This window comes from Psammomys obesus, unplaced genomic scaffold, assembly GCF_907164565.1.
Source record: "Psammomys obesus unplaced genomic scaffold, mPsaObe1.curated_primary_1811, whole genome shotgun sequence".
NCBI classification, from domain to species: domain Eukaryota; kingdom Metazoa; phylum Chordata; class Mammalia; order Rodentia; family Muridae; genus Psammomys; species Psammomys obesus.
Window position 1 is genome coordinate 3,254,678 of NW_026596085.1, and position 25,079 is coordinate 3,279,756.

General features: G+C 51.3%; 1 protein-coding gene across 1 annotated transcript in view; it reads left to right on the forward strand.

The window, feature by feature from the left end:
* Nucleotides 1-13,098, forward strand: part of Vdr (vitamin D receptor) — a 47,280-nt gene extending 34,182 nt beyond the window's left edge. Inside the window, exons 5-10 of the mRNA XM_055627052.1 lie at nucleotides 923-1,107; nucleotides 1,314-1,422; nucleotides 2,524-2,692; nucleotides 8,757-8,908; nucleotides 9,110-9,226; nucleotides 10,386-13,098. Coding sequence (XP_055483027.1) covers nucleotides 923-1,107; nucleotides 1,314-1,422; nucleotides 2,524-2,692; nucleotides 8,757-8,908; nucleotides 9,110-9,226; nucleotides 10,386-10,645 — 992 coding nt within the window. The 3' untranslated portion in view covers nucleotides 10,646-13,098. The remainder of the gene's footprint in view (nucleotides 1-922; nucleotides 1,108-1,313; nucleotides 1,423-2,523; nucleotides 2,693-8,756; nucleotides 8,909-9,109; nucleotides 9,227-10,385) is intronic.
* Nucleotides 13,099-25,079: the final 11,981 nt, after the last annotated feature.

The window sequence follows — 25,079 nt, forward strand, 5'->3', positions numbered from 1 at the left end:
ACAGGCTGAGGGCCCTAGTGCCCACTTGTAGCATCAGGCTCTGCGAGCCCTGGCCAGGCGGGTGGTCTGTGCCAGGCGTCCCTGCTCCCACCTGCCCTTGCAAGCAGCCTCCCCGACACAGGGTGGCAGGCACCATTGCAGATGCCCCTGTACCAGCCTGCAGGTGACAGGGGATCTTCTACACTCTGCTGCCAAGTGGAGCGACTTGGCTAGGAGGCTGCAGGCTTCAGGGATTCCAAAGGCAGCCCATGAGCAGAAGTTCCAAGTATGTCTAGGCTGGAAGGCAGACACGTTCTTTTGCAGAGAATCAAAGAAACAAAAGGTTTTTTGTTGTTGTTGTTGTTTAAAGTAGAGCAGATGGCTGATTTACTCATGGAAATGGCCAGTTCAAGGGGATCTTCTCCGCATCTCCCTGCTTCCAACACTGGAAAAACCCACACAATCATGGGTTGTGAGACTTGGGCAAGGACTGACCTTTAACATTGTGCCAGGCACTCATCCAATTCCCCAACAGGTGATCTGTTGGGGTGTTTTCCTTCTTCTCCTCCTCCTCCTTTCCTCCCTCTTTTCCCCTCCTCTCCAATAAAGAGACAGTAGAAAACACCATATGCTCCAAACTGCTCACCTTTTTTATGAGCAAGAAAAAAAAAAAAAAAAAAAAAAAAAAGCTCGAAGTCTGCTGTCTTCCCAAGGTCCCTCAATTTGTCCTTGAGAATCTGGACTTCCGATTGCCAGACAGCATGCCTCTCAAACCTCTCCTCCTCCCACACCCACCTGCCTTTTCATTGTAGAAACCGCAGTTTTCTCCTGGTGTGGCACTGGAGCTAGCACGGCAGCTGGGTCCCAGTCCTTTCGTAGCAGAGGAAGGGTTCCTGGAGGAGTTTTGGGCCAACCCTCTGGACGCCTGTTCTTGCTCCCACAGTCATCCTAACAGATGAGGAGGTGCAGCGTAAGAGGGAGATGATCATGAAGAGGAAGGAGGAAGAAGCCTTGAAGGACAGCCTGAGGCCCAAGCTCTCCGAGGAGCAGCAGCGAATCATCACCATCCTGCTGGATGCCCACCACAAGACCTACGACCCCACCTATACCGACTTCAGGGATTTCCGGGTATGTCTGCTAGCCCGGGTCTTGAGGCAGGCCAGTGGAGAATCAGGTAGAGCCTAGGCATGGGGAGCAGGGATGAAGACGGGAACCAGGGGGGAGACTGAGCTGTGAGCCTTTCCCCTTGCAGACCTTCCCTGAAGCCTTTTCTCTCAGGAGCAGGAAAATGGCCCTCCCACAGGGACCTCTGAAAACCCGTCTTTTCCTTGCAGCCTCCAGTTCGTACAGATGGGAGTGCAAGGAGCTACACTCAAAGGCCCACACTCAGCTTCTCCGGGGACGACTCCTCCTCCAGCCCTGACCTGTACACCACCTCACTGGGTAAGGGGAACAGCGTCCAGGCCCAGGTCTTTGGATGTGATCTCTTGTCAGAACAGCCATGTTCTGAGTTTAAATTCATATACATATACATACACACACATATATATGTATATGAATTTAAATATATATATTCCAATTGTTTTTTATAAGGAATGCACGGAAGTGGGATTTCTCTGCACATAACTGTATTCTCTCCCCCCGTGTGTGTAGGGGTGAGGCACGCCCTTAGTCACTGAACTCTAGCAGGAGGCAGATTTCTGTGAGTTCCAGGACAGCCAGGGCTATAAAGTAAGACCCTGTCTCAGAAAAAAAAAAAAAAAAAAAAAAATCTAAATGTCCATCCACCTCTTGTCTCCACCTCTTGAGAGCTGGTATTACAGAGCATGACCTCATGCAGCAACTGGAGGCTTTTCACTCTGAGTTTCAAAGAGTTTTGGTTGGTTGGTTGTTTTGTTTTGTTTTGTTTTGTTGTGGTGGTGGGGTCTGTGTAGCCTTGGCTGTCCTGGACTCAGTTAGCAGACCAGGCTGACCTCTAACTCACAGAGATTTGCCTGCCTCTGCCTTCTGAGTGCTGGGATTACAGGCGTGCGCCACTGTGCTCAGCTCAAATAGTTTCTTAGATCACACACATAGCTATACATCTTCTGCAGCGCCCGTCGGTGCATAAGTGTCTTTGAGGCTTCCGTCTTTGCAAATACCAGTATCTGCTTTTTACTTGATTCCAATGTATCGTTGGAAAATGTAGATATTCTCTGCCTTGTAGTTACTTGACCATAACAAAGGGAGCTTTTGGCCCCGTGGGCTGAGGGGTCCCAAACACATTTTTTAAATTGAGATTATTGGGAAAATTGCATGCTTTGTGAAATTATAGCTGAGAAGTATTTTTTCCTGATTATGTCTGGCTGCTTGGTTTTACTGTCTTAAATAGCTAAGATAAGAGATGGGGAGAGACCCAGGGGGCGCCTGAGGAGGAACAGTGACCCTGGGAAAAGGCAGTCACTGCTGGATAATCAGCTGACTCTGCTTCCACAAGGTCCTCACGGGAGAGCCTGGCCTGTGCCTGTCATCCAGCAGTTCCCTCTCTTTCCCCATCTTCCCCAGACATGATGGAACCATCCAACTTCAACCTGGATCTGAATGAAGAGGACGCTGACGACCCTTCTGTGACTCTGGATCTGTCCCAGCTCTCCATGTTGCCCCACCTGGCTGACCTCGTCAGTTACAGCATCCAGAAGGTCATCGGGTTTGCCAAGATGATCCCAGGATTCAGGTAAGAGGCTCCAGAAAGGTGTGGGAAACTGTCACAGTCACACATGGACCTAGAAGGTGCTTGCAGCCCTCTTCTGCTTCCCCCAGACACAGCCTCAGGCCCACCCACCCCCACACAGGAAGCTCTGGACCAGGCCAGCACCATACTTTAGCACACTTAGCTCTCCAGCACTGTGCTGAGAGCATGACCTGACCATGCTTCACTCAAATCTGCAAAAATGCCCCCTCCTAATCACACCAAGCCCTTCCTACCAGCATAAGGAGGCACAAAGAGTTCTACTACAGTAGGCATTTTGCCTTACAGATTCATTCATGCAGATTTTGCTCACTCTTGCCAGCGTTTGTTTTAATAATGATTGCATACGGAGCTGGGGAGATGGCCCAGTGGTTAAGAACACTTGTACAAACGTGAAGACCAGAATTCAGATCCTTAGTACCCACATAAGAGATCCAGATCGGGACTGGAGAGCTGGATCAACGGTTAATGCTCTTCCAAAGGACCAAAGTTCAATTCCCAGTACCTACATGGTAGCTTACAACTATCTGTAACTCCAGTTTCAGGATATCTAATACCCTACCCTTGCCCCCACAAGTACTGTGTGCACGTGATATACAAACATGCACACAGGCAAAACATCCACACATACAAAATAAAAATAAAGGTTCAAAAAACAGCCAGGTAAGTGAGGTAGTCCTGTAATCCCAGCATTCATAGAGGGATAGGATCCCCAGGGCAAGCTGCCTACCTGGACTAGCCATATCAGCTGGCCCTAGGGCTCAGAGAGACCGTGCCTCAATATATAAAATGATGAGAGATAGAGAAGGATATTTAGTGTCATCAACCTCTGACCTTCACACATGCTCACACATATCTGTACATACTTGAATACACACACACACACACCACATACACACACATATATATATACACACACATATATGAAAATATATATTTACATATACACACATGCATAAAAATAACATTCTGCCATGTTTGTTACTTATATTTGAATATCCATTCAGTGTTAAATAGTCTTACAACAATACAGCACTGTCACTTTTAATATATATATTGAAGTATAGTTAGATCTATATTTATGTATATTTGATACCTTCATAGTTTCCAAAAGATCAATGGGAACACTTCCATAAAACCCGCACATCATGTGGTCAAGAAACAGGAAGAACCCTGTCAATGCAAAGCGATGCATCATCACTCCCCAGGTAGCAACAGCTGAGGCCAGACTGCTTCCTAGACACTGAAACTCAAGTCCAGTTCTGAGTCCCCGGAGCTGGAAGTGATTCGGCGTTGGCTACCTTTAGCTAGAAGCTAACACGAGGTGCCTCTCCTGGTCTTGTCAACCTTTCACTGTGAGGGAAAGCACTCAATTAGTTCCTGTCTAAATTACCACACTACCTCTCAACAATGGTGGTTCACAGGGCTCAGGCAGCCCCTCCCAGTTGGTTTCTGCCAGGAAACGACTGGCTGTGTGTTGCTTTATACCTCTCACCAACTCAGACTGGATCAGTGAGTCTCACATGCAGAAGAGAAACACAACAAGCAGTATTGAGACACACACATACACACACACACACCAACTACACTGGGCTTTCAGCTGTGGCAATGGGGGCAAGGGCCTCTCCGTCAGCCAGGTGGACACACCGAGCATCCCGTGCGGGATGAGGCCTGGTTCATCCACAGAGCCGTGACATGGATCTGGCAAACACGTTCTGTTGAGCACAAGTTCCGACTCCTTCTATCTATCATGCTTCGTGTTGCTTTTTGCAAACTCCATGCCTTCCAAAGTCTTGTTTTGTGTAAATAACTAGAAATAAAACAAAACACTCCTGAGGTACTGAAGACCTCTGGCAGCAGCTGCCTTCCACCGGATTCTGAGGGGCACTCTCCTCTGTTAGGGTTGTCTTTCCTCACAATAGTGTGGGAGAGGGCCAGTCGGCTTCTCTTTCCTCATGGCGGCCTGAGAAGCCTCAGAGCACAGTGCCTTATAACAAAAAATGGACCAGGCCTTGGCTGGAGGACATGAGCTCGGATACCCTGAGTAGACAGAGGGATGCTGTGCCTGGACAGCAGCCAGCCCGGCAGCAATCTGGGTCTGTCTGCGGTTTCCACACGACAGGGCTGTGCTTTTCTGAGAACAGTAGTTGCATCCCTGGCAGCTTTGATCTTGTTGCCCGAAGGTGAGGGAGACAGGTGGGGAGAGGCAGGGTGAGACTTCTGTGTGGGTGAGGGGAGTGGGGATGGGATGGGACTGCAGCGTGGGCACGGGTCCAGCCTAGGGCAGGACAGGATAGGCTGCTCTGGGCGTGCACTGCACAGTAGCGCGCCCTTGGCCCTGCTCCGTCATACCTCCCATTCTTCAGTCTGCTCCGGCTCCCCCACAAGCCTCTCTCCTTGTGCGAATGAAATACATGGAGGAGGTGGTGTCAGCCAGGAGCAGCCATGGATACGGCTGCTGTCCCGAGCAGTGGAAGGTGCCGTTGCTCCAGCGCAGCTTCAGGGGCCTCACTGCCGCTTCCTTTTCCGGGGGCTCCTTATCTAGTCACAGGCCTGGAGGCCCAGTGCCCTACCTGCCCTCTGCTCTTCCCCACACAATTGTTTAACCTTCGATCCAGCCACTCTCTTGTATAACTGTGAGGGACAGGAGTCGATTAGAACACCATCTCTGGCCTCCAGGGATTCAGTGTCTGATGGGAGAGATAGACATGTGAACAATGGCTGCCAACAGATAAGGACGATGCTGGAAACCTGCTGGAGGTACAGCACCGTGCAGGGAGGGGCCAGACAGCAACATAGTTCCAGGGAACACCTCAGGGGCCCGGAAGTGGCCACATTGTGAGTAGAGACTCAGGGTAGGCTGGGAGACACAGGACTTGGCCAGACCCTGAGCCGGTACTCGCCTCAGGAGAACAGGCTCCCTTTCCAGTTTTCTGGGAACGATGCTTACTTAGAAAGCCCCTGCGTTTCCCAGCTATGGGTGTAATGCTGGGTCACCATCACTTCCCTCACAGCAGTAGCGTGCCCGGATCACGAGAAACCCTGATCCCACTGAAATCCAGCTTTCCAGACAGCAGGCTGCTGTGATCAATATTATACAGCCTGTTAAGAAATGAGCTGGGTTTATCTTTTCGCTTTTATACTTTTTCTTAATTTACAAAGATTTTAAGAGTGAGCTAAAATGGAGACGGTTGTTAGCATTTGTTTGTGTCTGACAGGGGGGCTCACCACGCTTAGGCTGGCCGGAAACTTCCTGTGTAGGCCAAGCTGGACCCAAACTCATGATGATGCCCCTCTTTCAGCCTCCTGAATGCTATCACTACACCTCGTTAGTTTTTACTTTTGAATGTACACTGAGTATTTAGAGCATTTAGATACCATATTGTTAATCTGTTTGTCAAAGATTAAAAAGATGAAAGAAGAACACAGGAGTTCTCTTAAAAAAAAAATCCAAGACTGATGAAAGTGCTTGCCAGCCCAAGCCTGATACCCTGAGGTCAGGTTCCCAGAATCCAAAGTGAAAGGAAAGAAGAGAAAACTGATTCTCCAAAAGTGTCCCTGTGACCTCCACAAGTGTGCCATGAGCACCTCCCCTCTCTCACACACAATAGTAATAGTAACAATAAATAATTTTTAAAAATAATAAAAAACCCACACAGTTGGGAGTTCTCATAGACCATGGAGGAATCCCGTGGCTCCGTGTGTTGCTAGGACAGGCACAAGTGTCTGCCCCGATTGGCTGTAGCTCAGGAGAAGACGTAGGAGCTAGCTAACGGCCTCACAGCTGGACCCAGAGGCTGTGAGTGTGGCTCTTAGAGAAATCTACAGAGGCCGCATCCCAGTCATTCATCAAGCATGCAGAAGTGGAGCTGGCCCTGAAGTCTCCAATGCGAGTCCTGCAACCATGGTACCTGTGGAATTTCTCCGTCCTGATCCTTGGCCAGCCATCTAGCCATGGAAGCCTTCTCCCTCCCGTCATCTATCAACTGTTTCCTGCGTCTACGTACTGAGAGTGCTGCAGAAAGCATTTTAGCCTGTCTGCGGAAGACTCCTACAGGGGAGTCTAGACAGTCAGGAAAGGAAAAGGAGGGAAAGCCAGAAGCAAGCTGGCCTATCAACCTGCTTTTCCCTGCCATTGCTCAGACAAGCCCTTCTCTTGCTCAGAACAGCGCAAGTCACATCAACATGTTTATTGATCCTCTTGTACCTGGGGCTCAGTGATCATTCTCTGGGAAACAATAAGGCAATTAAGAGGTGGTGTTGGCTCCCAGGTAGCTTACAAACAGAAGCTGGAGCTGGGAGTGGTAATCCCAGCTCCCAGAAGGCAGCGGGAACTCCAGCCACCCCGGGCTGCGGAGAACCCCAGGATCCAGAGCACAAAACCAGCAGAGGCAGAGGCAAGTACAGGAAGGGAAGGGTCGAAGCTGAGCACCATCGAGATACCCTGGTGCTGGAGAAAGAACTGAGCCTGCCGATTCAGCCAGACTGCTGGGGGCAGAGAGCTCCACAGGAGAACACACTGGTTTGAAGACCAGAAAGGTGTCATGGAGCTTAAAAGAAGGTGTTTCTGAACCTGGTGAGACGGTTCACAAGAAAAACCTCAGTTCAACCCCAGAGGGGACCCACATGGTAAAAGGAGGGAAGAGACTCCCAAGTTGCCCTTTGACCTCCACTCATGCGCTACGGCTCATGCACGCCTCCACGTGCACACAAGAGAAATAATGTAAAAATAAGGTTAAAAGAAAGAGCTGTTCCTCACTGAAACTGTGCATCCTCAAAGGCCTGGTGTGTGGGAGTGCAGAGCATTTGGATGCAGAGTGGCCCTGTGTTGCAACCATGGAGGCGTGGTGGCCTTTGTGATGGGAAAGAGGCCTGGAAAGACCAACCAGAGCCAAATTGTGGAGTCTGGGCTTGATCTTGGAGTGTTTGATCCTAAGGAGGATCTTGGGCACAAGAATAACATTGCCCTGTAGCAGCAACAGGGAAGATGAATGAGAGGCTTGAGTCCGGGTTTCTAAGTAGAAGGCTGTTGCACAAACCATGGAGAGGGACATTGTCTTAGTGTTTCTCTTGCTATGAACAGACTCTGTGGTCAAGGTCACTCCTGCGTTTAACTGTGACTTGCTTACAGTTTCAGGGCATGAGTCAATAATCACCATGACAGGAAGCAGACAAGCATGCTGCAGCAGTAACTGAGAGCTTTGCGTCCTGATCCACAAGCAGCAGGCAGCCAGCGAACCAGTAAGCCTGGTTTGGGCTCTTTAAGACCTCAAAGTCCACCCCCAGTGACACACTTTCTCCAACAAGACCACACTTACTCCGGCAAGGCCACACCCCCTAATCCTTCCCAAACAGCTCCACTCCCTAGGGTCTAAGCATTCAAATATATGAGCCCACCGGTTCTCATTCAAACCTCCGCAGCTATGGAGCCGGCTCAGTAGATCAAGTGCATGATGCGCAAGCATGAGGTACTGAGCTCAGACACCCACCTGAGTCCACAGCACCCACCCAAAAGTCAGATGTGGTAGGACACATGTAGAACCCCAGTGCCAGCTCAGCAGCCAGGTAGTCAGCCTGAGACAGCCAGCTCTGGATTCAGCAAGAGACCCTGCCCCCAAACAAGACGTCCAGTAGAAAAACTGGACATCCACCTCTGGCCTCCACACCTACACATACAACCAAAACAAAAACGATGGAGCTCTCGGCCAGAGCAGTCTTAGCGGGGAGCAGGAGTGAAGTCAAGGGCTCGATGTGTCCTGGAGACAGAGTTGGCTAAGGCTGCTGCTGAGGAGGGCTGGATGACTGGAGGAGGAGAAGCCCACACAGGAGGCGTTGATGGAGCTTCCTTTGGCTGCCCCTCCCTGTCCACCGTAGCTTCAGCTATCAGCCAGAGAGCCACTGGACCCGCCTTGAGTTCTCCCCCATCCAGACACACTCTCTTACCTTCCAGCCAGGCTGGAATGCCTTGATGACAGGCCACAGGTGCCTGTGACTTGAAGGTTTTTACTGGTTCCCTGACCGACCTCTCCCTCCCTGCCTTCCCCACCAGGGACCTCACTTCTGAAGACCAGATTGTGCTGCTTAAGTCAAGCGCCATCGAGGTTATCATGTTACGCTCCAATCAGTCCTTCACCATGGATGACATGTCCTGGGACTGTGGCAGCCAGGACTACAAGTATGATGTCTCCGATGTCACCAGAGGTGCGGTTGGGCTTCACCTCTTCTTTCCCCAGCTCCCAGACTCTGGCTCTCTCCTGCCTCTGGACTCCTGGGGCTGTGACCAGGCACTCTGACGGGGGACCTGGGCAACAGCAAAGACAGAGAAGGGAAGGGATAGTTCCCAGGGGTGGTTTCAGGTAGGGTGGATGCCTCGGCCCTCACCCTGGCTCTTCTCTCTCACAGCTGGGCACACCCTGGAGCTGATTGAGCCCCTCATAAAGTTCCAGGTGGGGCTGAAGAAGCTGGACCTCCATGAGGAAGAACACGTCCTGCTCATGGCCATCTGCATCGTCTCTCCAGGTACGGAGCCCAGCAGGGAGGGAGTGGGAAACCTGGGACATGCCAGGGACTGACCGTACGAGACAAAGGCCTGCTCAGAGACAGCAGGACTTTCTGGAGGAGAAGCGAACAAGAGAGGCCAATAAGGAAGTGCTCACTTTGCTGGGCTTGCACAGGCTGTGTGGCATGTGGAGGGGTCACTCAACACATGTGGCTTTGTCTCACAGAGGCCAAGGTGATTCATCATAGCGCTTTGAGAAACCAGATGAACAGGGTTCCACAAACCATATATAGGCCTTGGGTGCTGCCAGTCTTAGACTCTGTTCTCGTGTGGCCTCAGGTGAACTTTCCAGTCACCCCCAGGCAGGCCAGAAACCCCTGGAGAATAGTGGCTGCTTCTGCCTGGATTGACTTTGGAGGCTGTGGGCTGTGACCCAGTGTGGGGAAGAGACTGGGAAGGAAGTTGTTGTAGTCTTGGAGATGCTATATTGGTGATAAACCCCAAAGGACTCGGCCCTAACTCAGCCTGGACTATATGTCCACAGGGGACAAACTAGTGGGACTGTGCCCAGGAGTGCCAAGGTGGAAGGCCAAAGGGTAGGCATAAGCTTCCCTTCTGCTGCCCGGCTGGCATGCCCTCACTCAGTCACACACGCAGGAATGATTTACTGAGCAGCTACTATGGCTGGACAGTGGGGAGAGGCACAGGGAGTCACAGCACATGGCACAGATCTCTCTCCCGTGAAGGTTAGCGGGGGACGAATGCTGGTATCAAGTCGTTTGCAGTATGACGAGAGAGTTGAGTGTGAAGATGGCAGGATGATACAGGAGCGACCCTGATGTGGCCCTGGGGCATGGCGGATGTCAGGAGCTGCCCTCTTCAGGAGGGGCTCTGAGTCTGTTCCCTGGTAATCAGTCAGGCAGCGAAAGAGATAAGAGCTGATGTCCAGGCAACAGGGAGATCTGCTGAGTACCAAGGACCTGAATAGCAAAGCGAGGACAGAACCTAGAGACAGAAGGAGGGAGGCGAGGGGAGACTGGACCAGACGAGCCCATGAAAGGACTTGGTCCCAAATGCAGAGGGTGTCATCGGGGGGGGGGGGTGCTGACTTGGGGTGCCTGTGTGAATGGATACTGTGAAACAGCATCCCTGTGTCTTCCTCCATCTCCCGTGACGCAGACCGGCCTGGGGTACAGGACCCCAAGCTGGTTGAAGCCATCCAGGACCGCCTATCCAACACTCTGCAGACCTATATCCGCTGCCGCCACCCACCCCCAGGCAGCCACCAGCTCTATGCCAAGATGATCCAGAAGCTGGCTGACCTTCGAAGCCTCAACGAGGAACACTCCAAACAGTACCGCTCCCTCTCCTTCCAGCCGGAGAATAGCATGAAGCTCACGCCCCTCGTGCTGGAGGTGTTCGGCAATGAGATCTCCTGACCAGGGTGGCCCGAGGTGGTGCCTGGGTGGGGCCTCTCCTCCAGGGCCCTGTGCCCAGGCCCTCGGCTGATGGCAGCTCAGCAGTGCCTCCTTCCCCTTCCAGAGTTCAGTCCTCCCTCTGGCCCATCCTTTCTCCTGCCCAGCCAGACACCAGCTCTCCTCCTGCAGACCACAGGTCCTGCCTGTTCCTTGAGACCTCTGCTATGAGAGGCCTGCTGCTTATTTGACAAAGAAACTCAAGTGGGGGTAGAGGGCAGAGGCTGAAGGCAGAGACGGGCCCAGGGATGCCCCTACCACAAGGGGCTGCTGCTTGTGTCAAGGGAGGCAGGCAGGAGAGATGTGCCCATTCCTCAGGGATAGGTACCTGCACCTCCCCCAATTCTAGCCCTACCTGCTCAGAGCCTGCTGGGAAATCCTACCCCCGCCTACAAAGGGTACACAACCTACCCACAATCCCCCCCCCTGGCCCCATCTCATCCTGCTGCCAGTCTGTGCTATTCCGTCCCAGGGTAGTAGGTCACTATGGGGTCTCCTTCCTTTGCTATTATACTCTAAACTCATTCACTGCCAAGATGACCAAATACACTGCCACGCTAACCGAGGAGAACTCGCCTAGCCCTACAGTTCCCTGAGATTCTGCCATGGTCATCCACAGGGCCAGTACCGCTGGCACACTGGGTTTCTTCCCTGTCCCCAGAACCAGGGAATGCAGGGCCCAAGCAATGAAGAACGGAGAAAGCCAGCCTCCCAGCAGGGCAATGAACGGAGGCCCATCTGTCCTTGCCGCCTAGCCGAGGGTTCCGAAGCCTGGAGCTATTGGGACCTCTCCCCTCACCTGACAATTTGTGTCAGGACCAAATTGTCCCCAACTTTGAGAACACCCCAGCTCTGTCTTCACCCCTACCCTGCCAGTGCCTTACCACCTATCCTGGAAAACCCTTTTGCTTTGGCCTCCCAGGGCCTCACAATTTGCTCACCAAGAGTATCCCAGAAGCCATCTCAGCTTCTCCACCCACCCCCCACCTGTCAACAGAGGCCTGTGAAGTGGGCAGGTGATGCTAGGTCCATAGCTTCAAACTCCATCTCTTCCTCTGTAGCAGCCCAGCCCAGGTCCTTGGAACCACAATCTCACTTACACCAGATAAACATGCTGATTATGGGTTGTGGGTGCGGGGGACCCTTACAGAAATGGTTTTTTCATAGGGGGACTCATAGAATGTCCTTCAAATGAATGCTTAATTTGGGGGACACAGCTGTATTGCATGCACCAATAGTGTGCTGAGGTCAGTGGGAACATGGCCCTGTGAGCCCCAGCTGTGTCCTTCTATCCACATTTTTTATCCCCTGAAAACAGATGTAACCTTGCAAGAACCATTGGCATCCACCTGGCCCCATGGTTCCCAGAATTCAAATGGAAAAACATCTGAAAGCCTCATTCCCGTATTTCAGAATGGCCTACAGAAGGCTTAGATCAGAGTTGTTTTCAGAATTAGACTGCACCTTGTACTGTGTTCTAACGCTGAGGGTGGCAGCGCCTGATTCAGAATTGGTGTGTGTGTGTGTGTGTGTGTGTGTGTGTGTGTGTGTGTGTGTGCGCGCGCCTGTGTGTGTGTGAAAACACTGTACATTAATGACTGTTGTTACTGCACAAAGCAATAGAGAGAGACCTTTGATTTCAACTGCAGGACACATTGATCCAGCTTATTATTCATGGAAGGGAAAGTTTGAACTGCTAAGCTAGTTCAACCCCTTGATAATGAGAACCTGACATTAGAGGAGAGCGTGGATTACCCAGGCTCTTACAATGAGAAATAGACCCAGGCCTGGAGAAAATTTCAGCTTACGGTCTTGGACCTGTTTCCACTGCTCTGGTAGCTGAGCCGGGATGTCAGGAGGCCCTGGATATTAGCGCCTCCAGAGACTATCAGTTACTTCGCCCAAGGGCCCCCCACCACTGAGGCAGAGCCCAGAGGGGGTCAGAAGCTGGGAGGAAAAGACAACAGGGCCAGTTGCATCCAAGAAGCTGAACTGAGAGGGAAGGGCATTGTCTCGTTTGTTTATTCTGGATGTACAAAGGTGGGCCTTGAAAGAGCTCACACCTCTGAGGTGTATTATTAGGCCGGAAGGGAAACGGACACCACCATGAAAAGCCAGCAGGATTTCATGAGATAGGAGGCTCCCCCTACTGCCTAAGTGGAAGAAAGCCGAGTCCAAACCAGGCCAACAACGGTGGTGGGGATAGAGAAATCTGGCGAGGTTGGACATCAAGCATCAGTAGAAGGCTCTGATGAGCTTCCCAAGAGATTTCCAAAGAGGAAAGAAAACGTTTTTCCAGGAGCTTGTCAAATAAACCAATGAAAAAGCTTTGCCGATGGTAATAGAAGCAGCTCATAGTCACACAGCACTTACCCTGTGACAAACACCGCTGTAAATAAACGCCTCGTGAAAAGCCACTTGCTTGATCTTTATAAGGTTCCCGTGAAGGATGCGCCATTGTTGTCCCCACGTGGTGGAGGGGCCTAGTTGCCCAAAGCTACACTGGTGGGGAGTGAGAGGTGGCCTTTAGACCTGGGCAGCTGTCTTTCCGGAAGCCTTTAATTAATTGTAATGTTCTACTGCCCCCTAGAGAGCTAAGAGGTGTGACAAATGATAGGCAGTCTTGCCACCCCCCTAAGGAGGGGACTAGGGAGGTTTCCGGTCCTCGGTCCTCGATGGGGAGAGTGGAGGTGCTGGACCACAGAGTGATCTGCCAGCTAGAAGTATTTGGCCTAATGTGTCCGGCTTCATCAGGTGTGGCACTTGCCAAGGAACATCAAGAATGGAAACCACGTGACTCCTCTTTCACTAGAGACATCTGCTAGGCCAACAGTAACCCCTGTGCATAAATATGACTCCCTAAGGGCCCAGAGGAGTAAGATAGACATAGCAAGCAAGAATTCCCAACGGAAGACTCAGGACTGAGGATTGCAAAGAGCACTGTCATGCCCCGCTTGTGTATTTTTTTAAAAGTTGGTTCAGAAACCTGGGGATGTGATTTACTTTAATTTGCAGAAACGTCTGCCAAGTTTTCAGACAACAAGCTAAGATGTCCTGGTGGAATGAGATGTCTGTAGAGGAACTAGAGACCAGGCTGGGGGCTTCGGCATTAAAAACAAGCCGACTTAGAGACCAGAGCTGCCTGAGTCAGGCCCGTCACTGTGGGATGTGAAAGTGGGAAGTGACTCCACAGGTCCTTAGTGGCTTCACACATGCAGGAGCACACACCATCTAGGGAGCATGAAAACCAGAGCAGAGCGATTCTGAGTTTTCACACTCCAAGCCTTTCTTTTGTTCTCTACCTGCACTGTTGGACCACATAATTTTGTTGTTGCTTTGGTTTTTCAAGACAGGGTTTCTCTGTATAGCCCTGGCTGTCCTGGAACTCACTCTGTGGAACTCAGAAATCTGCCTGCCTCTGCCTCCTGAGTGCTGGGATTAAAGCCATGCATCCCTATCCGCCCCTATGGATCACTTAAACTTAAAATCATTAAAATCAAATTAAAGGAAGACACCAAAGCACCCATCCTGGCTCCATGTGGGTACCACTTCGATGAGCGAGTATGTGACGGAAAGAAGGGGAAGATGGAATACACAGTGGAAAGAGGGAGGAGAGAGGGAAGCCCAGTGGTTTCTGTGCTGTGGAGAGAGGCAGAACTGGAGATGCAGTGGTGATGAGGAACAGGTGAAGATTAGAAGCCTGCTCAACCACCAGAAGCCGTGGTGAGGTCCAGGCCCCTGCTGCCAGCAAGGGCCCTGTCTGATCTGTGGCCCTATCGCAGCAGCAGCTGTGGTCTGTACTGATGTCTGTGGCCCGAGCTGCCACCGAGGGCCATGCGGATGTCAGTGGTCTGGGCTCCTGCCTGAGTCTGTTGATGGCCGGAGGCCTTACTGACACCAGGGGCCAAACTGATCTGAAGGGCCTGTGCCGCCATCTGAGGCCATGGTGATATCCTAGCCTGGGCTGCCACTGAGGGGCATGGCTGGGTCCATGGTCCCTCTGCAGCTGAGGTATGTGTTGATGTCCGTGGTCTGAGTTACCTCCAACAGCCATGTGGATGTCTACGGTCTGGGCTGCTCCCTGAGACCATGTGGATGTCTGAGGACCATGCTGACGCAAGGAGACATACTGATCTGAGTATCCCATGCTGCCACCTGAAGCCATGGTGACATCTAGGCCCATGCTACTGCCAGCGGCCATATCCAAGTCCATGGTCCTACTGCTAGGGTCTGTGTTGATGTCCAAGGCCCTTGTTGCCACCAAAGGCCATGAAGATGTTCCTAGTCTGGGCTGCCACCTAAGGCCATGTTGATGTTCCAGCACAGTGCTAAGCTGGCCCCTCCCCTCGATGCCTGTGTCAGCTGACCCTGCTCCTCACCTCAGCAGCCTGAGCAAGCACTCAGGAGAGCGGTCCCACACCTTACCTGGACAGCACAGTGGAGCTGGCCCTTGTGTCGGGGATGCAGGTGAGCCAACCCTTCCACCCAGGTCACGAGAGCCAGAGAGCTGTCCTCACCCCTTGCCTGGGCAAAGCAGAGAGTTGGCCCTGGAGGAGTGGGTGCAGCTTCCACCCAGGCCCAGATCCAGGGCTCTGAGTTGACCTACCTGTTGTAGGTTGCTGTTAAAATTTACTATTAATTATCTTTTAGTAATGCTGCTGTTAGTCCTAAATAGCTGTATACCCAAAACACCACACAGAGACCGGGTTTTATTTACTTAACCTAGAACACAATGCTGGGCAATAGTTAGTCCATCCTAAAACTTCAAGCCTTCATAGTTTCCTAACATTTAGATTTCCCACATTATACTTGCTTTTAGTGATATATTAGGTCCAGTCCATCTCTCCATGTCTTTCCAAGATCTCCGCTAGCTCTGCTCTCCCAGCTCTCTTCTGCCTTTCTCCCCTCTCTTTCCTGTCCTCTGGCTCCTCTCCTCTCCCAGCTACTCCTTCCTCTCTACTGCTCAACATTGTGGCAGTTTGTTTTATTTTAGCATGTTTACACAAAGTTGAGACAGGTGATGCTTAGAAAAAGTATCACAATGCAACATCCGGATTGAAACCAGAGAGTGGGGGAGAGAAATCAGCATGTGAATGAACAAGGGTAAAGTGTACACATTCCACAAGAGCATTATATACCAACACCCGCCCCAATGCCTACCTCATATATGAAATGCTGGAGTGCATGAGGAACCACCATCTCTGTAGGTCCAAAGCTGCAGGATCTCCATGACCCAGGGCAACAGCAGCGTATCCGAGAGGAGTTCCGGTGAGAATCCAGCATTGATGGTGTAGTAGAAGCCAGAGGCCTTGAACCACACCAACGAACATTTGCAAGTGAAGATGTGTAGACAGAAGGGTAGACTGTGGGACGCGCCGTGACACACTGAAGCTTCCACGGTGAGATTTTGTTTGTTCTGGTTTTTTGTTTGTTTGTTTTCTTTGGCGGAGGAGACTGCAAGCACGGAGGGTAGATATGAAGGAACAGAAGATGAGTGGGATTGGAGTGTGTGCTGTGAGATTCATAAAGAACCAATAGAAAGTTAAATCAAGGTGGGCGGTGGTAGTGCACACCTTTCACCCTAGCACTTGGGAAGAAGTATGAGTTCGAGGCCAGCCTGGTCTGCAGAGCAAGCTCCAGGACAGTCAACGCTACACAGAAACACTCTGTCTTGTAAAATCAAAAACCAAAACAAACAAACAAAAGTTAAACTTTTTTTTAAAAAATCAAGAAATTCACACATACACACAAAAATCAAACCAAAGGCCATGTGTGGTGGTGCATGCATTTAACCCCAGTATTCGGAAGGCAGAAGCAAGATCATCTCTGTGGGTTCAAGGCCAGCAAAGTGAGACCCTGACACACACACAGCAAAACAAACAAACAAAACAACCAAAGGCATTTCTAGTATACATTTCAAAAAACAGTCTTGTAACTGTGAAAAAAAAAGAAAAGAAAGAAAGAAAACCAAAATATTCCACCCTCCAACTTGAAAAACTGCAGCTCTCAGAGGCTCCAGTGCTCAGCGGCCTCAGAGCTACCATTAGGGACAGTGTCCCACTGGGCAGGGACGGTCTACCCCAAGCAGTCTCCCCTAGTGTCTTATTAGAGACAGAGTCCTGCCATCTCGCACAGGCTGGACCTTACTATACGGTACAGACTAATGTCAAACTCAATGTAGTGGGAGAGAGGCGTGGGGCGCGCTGCTCCAGACAGCTGCTCCGAGTCTCCGTACACACGCATGTCAGATACAGAATCACACTCTGAGTGAGGTTCAAGGGATGTAGACCCTAAAAGGTAGCTTGAAGGCCAGAGAGGTCTTCTCCATACTGGAGAGAGCCCTGTTGGTGTAGCACAAGACAGAGGGAAAAGCTGGGCTGAGAAACATCCCCATGAAGGTCCCAACGCCTCTCGAGGGGAGCCTGGAGCTGGGCTGGCCTTTGACCTCAAATTAAGAAAGGTGGATTTTCTGCGTTTACATCAATGAGCCATTAGATAAGGGCTGTCCCCAGAATCAGGGCTGACCTTGACACAACCTTGAGATATGCCAAAGGCTGGTAGGAGTAGAGTATATTTCTTTTCGTTTTATCTTTCCCAGACAGGACCTTTTCCCTTAGAGCTACTGGGGCTTGGAGAGAAGACAGAAGTATCCCAGCGGCTTCCTTGTGGTCCCAGGGAAGGAGACACCTCCTCCACCCGTTCTGAGAGCCTCTTCTCAGCAGAGAAATCTCAGCAGAGACTTAGCCTGAGCTGTACCACTAGGGGGTGTTACTACCCTACAGCCAGGCCCAAGGTTCGGCTGCTAAGGGCACCTGATGGTATCCCCGTTCCCTTACCCCAGTACGCTGGACACCTCAAACTGGAGCCTCCTCAGGTCAAGATCTTGTCCTTGTGACCTCTGAACCCGCCTGTGCTGAGAATGATAGAAGCCCCGGGCCACACACAGGATTCACTGCATGTTTTTTTCTAAAGTTTATAAGCACAGACCCACAAACAGACCACTGAAGATAGTAGCGGTGGAAGCCACAGTGTAACAGTTCAGGGCGGAAACTACACCCAGTCCTGAGGTTGTTGCACAATGTTTTTGAGCCTTGGCTTCTTCCTCTATAAATTGGCAACAGTAACAGTACCGACCTTGACAGGTTGCTGTTGCGATACTGCAACCTGTGTAAAGAATTCATCACGGAATTCAAAAAAAAGAGAGAGAGAGAAAGAGAGAGAATTCGTCACAGTGCCTGGCATGAAGCCATCAAGCATAAAGGCCTGCCGGCATCACTGTTGGGCCACAGGGTGGTCAAATAAATGTGCACTAACTAGGTGACAATGCTCCCATGCTCTGATCACTGGTTCTTCTTTGGTCACTTGATTGTCCCCAGACTGATGATTGTGGCCTCATCAGAGCTCAGCCTTAATTAGCAGCGTCTGAAGAAGGTGACATTGGGCCATCTGGCCACCAGAGGGCAGGTGAGCCACTTAATGAGCTAAATTGAACCCAACCAAGCGAGGCTGTTGGGGGCTGGCTGGAGAAGGAATCTAAGTGCCCAACCTCTTCCAGCTGCAGCCTTTCTTTTCCAACTTCATCCCCACAACAAAAAAGAAAAAGAAAAAAACAGCACCCCCTATTTCCTGACTTCATGACACGTTCACTCATGACTGAGGTGAACAGGAGCACATGCTCAGAGAGAGGAGACTGGTGCAGGATTCAAGAATCGGATCTGGCCAATTGGCTTTGGTTGCACCACTTTTTCCACACTCACATATCTCAGAGTGTGGTGTGAACCCCACCTTCCCCTCCCCAGGATTCTTGTGTCCCTGTGCCGTGTTGAAATTTGAACCACTGCTTGGTCCCACAGGTCGCAGCTTCTCTACGTGTGCCTGGCAGAGCCTGCCGGTCCCGCAGTCCAGCAGTTCTGGGCTGCTTAGTCAGAGGACTCCCTTGCCTCATAAGAAGGAGCCCTAAGATCTTTCACTTATATCCATTATATCTAGCTGCCGGTGTGATGGTTTAGGGCTGGAATCCCAGCCCTTAGGAGATGGAAGCAAAAGAATCAAGAGTTCAAGGCCAACCTGGGCTACGTGAGAGGCTGTCTCAAAAAATAAAAATCTACCAATATTTATGACATTAGAAATCAAAACTGAGAAATTTAAAGTACATATTATTAACTTTCTAAATACAATAAAATGAATCTATTGGACAGTAATATTAAGCAATTGTTATTTAAATGACCGTTCTTCCGAGCAGCACCAGTTAAGTGACAAAGAACACTGTTTTCCAAAGCTCTGTAATGCTGGACCTAACAGAAGCCTCTCTGGGGGAGGGGAGGCATTGTATATTTAGGAATAGGAATAGAAAGGTAAATAGTGTTTGGGTAGTGTTATTACAAAATCAGTTGCTGTTGCAGATTCTCCAAGACCCACAAAGGCCCTGAGACTAGACTTTGGGGCCCATGCGGCATGCCTTCTTCACACTGACCCCCCACCCAAAGAGCCCTTTTGTTCTTTACCCTTGTGGTTTCCCAATAAGACAAGTTCCTTTTAGTCTGGAGAGTTGGCTCAGAGGTTAAGAGCACTGTCTATTCTTCCAGAGGTCCTGAGTTCAACTCCTAGCAACGACATGGTGGCTCATAACCATCTATAGTGAAGTCTGGCTCTCTCTTCTGGCCTGCGGACGTACACGCAGGCAGAATGCTGTATACATAATAAATAAATCTTAAACACAAACAAACAAACCTCCTTTTGCCCTTTAATCTCCAGCTCGGACTTCACAGCTTTCCCAGATTCTCCTCTGACCCTTGCTAGCCAGTGCTCCCACCCAGCCCACCTGCCCATTTGGGTAAAATCACACTTTCACTGCGCTATAGAAGAAGTATGGTGGCTGTTTCAAGCTTGCTTTCCAGACTGGAACAAGGCGGGGCTTCCATAGATCCAGCTGAATGGATCCAGCAGACGGATGGATGTAACACAAGAGCCGCCCAGTTCTTGTGAGTGTTGGGAACAGCTATTTCTCACAATAAACATGAAGTTTAAAAAGCTGTATTTGGCTCCGTGGTAGAGGTCCTGAGTTTGGTCCTCAGCCAGAAATTACAAAATAAAAATAAAAATAATTTCATGTCACAGGTCTGTAATTCCAGTGTTCCAGGAGCAAGTGCAGGAGGACTCCAAGGACTAGGCCAGCCAGAGCTTTGAATGAAGAGACTTTCTCAAAACAACCAACCAACCAACCAACCAAGAAAAAAACATTTTACTGGGGTCCCTGCAAGAAAATGAAATGAAAATGCTCATGGAACATAAGTCCTTCCCTTGAACTTGGGAAACTAAACAGTTAAGACCATGTGGCTTGAAAGCCCACAGGCCAGCTGCCTCTCCGTAAAGCCTAAGCTAGCTCTCCAGCCTCATCTAATATCCATGATATCTTTCCAAGCCTCGAATCTTCCAAAACTTAGATGGATGTCGAAGGAGCCAAGGCTCCTCCTGCAGGTCAGCCCTGGTGTGCTCATTGGGAACTCTTTTGTGGTTCAGTGTTGAAGACAGCACTGGTGAGGAAAGAGTGGGTAAAGAGAATGTTCGGAAAGGTTAGGTCCTCTGCAGGAATGTTGGGAGCTTGTCAATGCTCTCTGGGCCCCACCGCCACACCCCAAGTCTATACAGATACCGGCAGAATTAGACCAGATCTGAGCCCAGGGTCAGGACCCTGAAGAAGGGGAAAATCAAGTATCAACTTCCCAGCTGCAAACTGCCTCTGAGCTGGACTCCAGGAAGACAGGCATAGCCTCCTAGGTCCTAAACTGAGCAAAGGAAGACGGAGGGCAATCCAGGGAGCCCCGCAGTGCTGGGCAGTGCTCTTATTCGACATCCATACCCCAGAGGAGAACGACCATCTGGACAGCCCTTACTCCCTCTTTGGAGGAAAAGATTTCTCCTTTCTCTCCTCTTCACTCCCAGGACTCTGCAGGGCCCACACCGCCCTCACCCAAACCCACGTAACTGAAATTCCTGCAGCCATCTGGGAACACCTAAGGCAACTGGGCGGAGGGGCGGCAGCGCTCTGCCCTGGTCAGCCAGCACCTGGCTGCCATTTCTCCCACTGTCTTCTAGCATGGCTACACAGATCAAGAGATCCTGATCGGAGACCCCAGCGCCTGTTCTGGCGAGGTCTGGGAGCTGAAGGCCATTGGGCCAGCATGAGAGGCCGGTGTCCTTTGTGTTTGCTCCACCCCCGTCCTGCAGACATCAGTGCAAGTGCCCTCTCTCACCCAGGAGTCCTAGCGGCACAAGGGAGTGGATTCTGAATCAGCCCTGGGTGATAAAAAGGGAGTGAGGGGAAATGATAAAAAGAGAGAGAGAGAGATGGGGAGAAGCCAGCTCCGCTTCCTCCCTGATAGGAACCCCACCCTGAGGGACTCCCTGCTTTCTGCTGTGTCTACAGAGAAGGGCTTGAGGCGCTGGAGCAGAAACTGAAGAGGGTGGCAGACAGGGAGGTAGTGACCCCTACTGTTGTGTCACAGAACTTTTCTTGGCAGATGCCTCACACACGTCTCCTCAGCCCACAACAGACCAAAGTACAGATCCCACCGAAGTCCAGCTTGGTGAGCCAGTGAGTTTTATTGGAGTTACTCGCAGGAATATGAGTGAGGGGTTTACTTGCAGGAGCAGAAACAGCTCAAAGACAACTGCATCCCCAAAGCCCACCCTAGCGTGGGTGACAGCTCACAAAGTTGGGAATCTGGGGCACGTGGTACAGCCTACAGGCTGTCTTACAAGTTAGAGAGTGTCCTTTAAAGGCGCCTCAGTTGGTCTAATCTTTTCAAAGCAGCTCTTAACAGTTACCGACTCTTCCTGGTAGCCTTTATGCCCTGGCAGGGAGGGGCCTAGTGAGTCTAGTCAGTTTCCGGGACTTCCTGAAGCTACTTTGTGGTTGCTGTTGTTGTTTACTTTTCTGCTTGAGAAGCTCCCTGCAGGATGGAACGTTTTAATCTCGGAGGAGACGGATGTACCGCACCGGTACAATCCTTTGCCCTGGAAGATCGCCAGTCGTTGTTCATTTGGTTGCTCGCTGGTTTACTTGGTAAATTCCCACTACAGCTCTCCCTGCAGCAGACTCAGCATGGTCCTGGGCCATGCGGGCCGCTTAGGCAGATGAGCACTGCGTTCTTATCACCCCCTTCTCCACCTGTCTCCCCAGGCTGGGTCAGAAAAGCCAATTCGTGAATAAGGGCATCGGCTGCAAGAGTTGGTCTTCCTGGCTAGGCCAGCAAAATGGCCATGAAGACTGGTGGCCTCCATGTCCCTGGGACCTACATGGTAGAAGAAGAAAGAACAGACTCTCCTAAGTTGCATGCTGCCATACTTGCACTGTAACACACACGCCTGCTCACACATGCACACACACACATACACACACCTGCCGCCCAACCACTCTCTTCCACCCCAACACAAACAAATCCCAGAACCAGAGAGGCAGAGGCAGGTGGATCACTGTGAGTTCCGGGCCAAAGTGTCTACAGTCTACATATTGAGCCTCAGGCAAGCCAATGCTACAATGAGACCCCTGTCTCAAATAAACCAGAACTATAACAATAATAATAACAATTAAAAAATAAAAGAGGTGGTTATCTTGGTAGCATCTAAGTAACCTTGGGGGAAAATGGCTTGGGCTGTCTGCGCCTGAGTTTCCTCACCTGTGAATGGCAACACAGAGTCTTTATAAAGACACCATAGGGAAGCATTGTGGCATGATGCCTGGTCGGGCTTTGTCTAGGGCAGCAGAAAAGCATACAGCCCCACCTGTACTCAGGGCACGGTCTCTGTCTCCTCTGTGAAGAGTGATTGTTCTCTGAAGAAAGGTTCTGCGATGACTAAATGGCTGAGAGCTGTGCCTAGTCTGTCAGTACGTGCTTGAGAAAGGTCAGCCTTTATTGTGATGTTTTCCTCCTTCTCCAGGGACGCTTGCTCCTCTCTACCCAGTTATGTCTTCCTTCCAACCAGCTCCCACAAGCACCTCCCCCAAACCAGGCTTGGAGGAGGCAGGAGCTGAAGCTCCCAAGTTCCACCCGCTAACACCCTAGGTGGATACTCTATCAGACCTGGAAGCTGGACCCAGCCAGTGCCATGCCACTTGCCCCCCAGAATCAGGGCTGAGCAGGGACAGCCTCCGCAGAGGCCAGAGGACCCGGTGGTAGAGGGCTCGCTGAGAGGGACGTGACCCTGGGCGCTGTTATCTCGGCGCCATTATCTCCTCCCGCAAAGCCCTCTCCACCCATAACCCCTGACTGAGATGACAGGCGGGCAACTGTCTCCAACTGCTCTGATTCAGGATAAGGCTAGACCCTGTCCCCACTGCCACACGCTCCACGGTCACCCCTCCCTTGGCCGCATTTACTGAGAACAGGCTGACTGTCTCTCTGGGAGGTGAAGAAGCTGGGGAGGAAGGGGGCATCTCGGTGTCTAGGAGACCGAGGACCAGGATGGCAGGGGTCCCTGACAGGAGTTATCCAAGAGCTGTCCTCTTCTGCACTCCAGCGTCCTCGCCTCTGCCTCCTTTCTCTTGCTCCTGCAGGGTCTCAGGCGGCTCTTCCTACCCTGAACACCTGGCTCCCACATCAGATAACCCAACCACACTCTCTCCCCTCAGCTCCCCCACCTCTCCGCACCCCTCACCCTCTTCCTCCCCTGGCTGTTCTACCCCTTCTAGCTTCTGATGTTTCCATAGCCCTAGAGAGGATCCAGGGGGCTCAAAGCCCTGGCGGGAAAGGACGGTGTGTGAGTCAGCCGTGCTCAGCCTGTGCACAGGGCAGGGAAATGTGTACTCTGCGTACACTGGAAATAATGATGGGGAAGGGGCCTCGGCCGGGCCTTGAGGTACGAAGGAAAAGCAGCCAGATAAAGTGAGGGGGCGGGGACTCTCAGGCACCTCAGCCTCTGGAGCTGGGAGGGGCCTGGGGTTTCTGCTTCTAGGGAAAGCCATGTTTTGTCCCTTTCCCAGAACTTCCTGCATCCGTGAGGCCGTCTCAAGCTCAAAGGCTGGAGGTACCTGAGACCCGGGTGGAGGCCAGAGCCTAGGGCAGGGAAGTTAGGTGACTGCAACCTGGAGCGGCCTCAGCCCCTTCAGCCTGTCCCCCAGTGCAGACCTTGCCTGCATGTGGGAAGAGGGGCTTCCGTGGGAAGTGTTGGCACTGGTAAGACACTGCAGGGAGGAGAGCACTGGGACATAGAGAGAGGGGACAGGGACTAGTGGGTGCCTGGGAGCTGGAGGTTGGAGGTTTGAATGCCTCTTGACAACAAATGAATCATAGGCAAATGATGTGGAAATAATGGCGAAAATGAAGATGTGTTATTTCAAGGCCTCACCGTGTCTGTCGTAAGAAGGCGGGTGAACAGGGAGGAACCCAGGGCTTCTCAGGCCGGATGGTGTCTGTAGGTGGGGGCCCAGGTAGGGTTCCTGTGGGGAAGAGTGAGGGGATGGCTCACACACATCTCCTGTCACCTTCAGGGTGAGGTGAAACAGCAGGTGGTCAACCACAACCAGCCCCACCTCCCCTCCACTGCAGCCCTCACATCCCCTCCTCTCCTTGTGAATCCCCCAACCCTTCCCTGATCTTGCTGTCGCTGCTACTTCGGACACATGACACGCCCTTCCACAGGACCTGTTCTGGGGGCCCTCTGCCCTGTTCCTCTCAGCTCAGCCCATGGTCTTGTCCTCGGTAGCAGTAGAGGAGACAGTGGCGGTCCATTTTCTGCCTATGGTCAGAGCACCCAGGCAGGGAGTCTGGGTGAGTCCTGGCCCGGTCCCCCTTGCTGTGGGCTTTCTGCCATCAGGAAAGTGAAGCTCGTATCCACAGTGCTAGGACACGAGGATTAGGCTGAAGAAACAGACTTTCTGGATGAATGAACCCATAACCTCTGGTTCGGGCTTTCATCCTGCTTCCACAGCCCTTCAGTTATTAACCGATAAGGAAACCATGCACACTCAGACCGCCCCGCAGCCATTAGCTACTGTGCATGTTTCCTATTAGTTAATTAACATGTATTCTCTTTCTCCATTTCAGACAGTCTCTCCATGTAGCCAAGGCTGGCCTTGAACGTGGAACTGTCCTGACACAGCCTCCTCAGTGCTGACATTACAGGTCTGCACCAACCATATCCAGCTCAGAACACGTCCTCTTCACCCCTCCCTCCGCTATGTTCTTGCACAGTTTCCATCACAGGCCACGCACAGCCCCTTATTCTCCCATGATGCCATATCGCATTCATGAACGTCTTTTTTTTTTTTTTAACAGCTTCATAATTTTCTACTGAGTGGAAATACCACACTTTACTTCATCATTTTCCAATTGTGTATTCAAATTCTTTCTGATTTTTCCGTGTTACAAACAGCTTGACGGGGAACGTCACTGTGCTC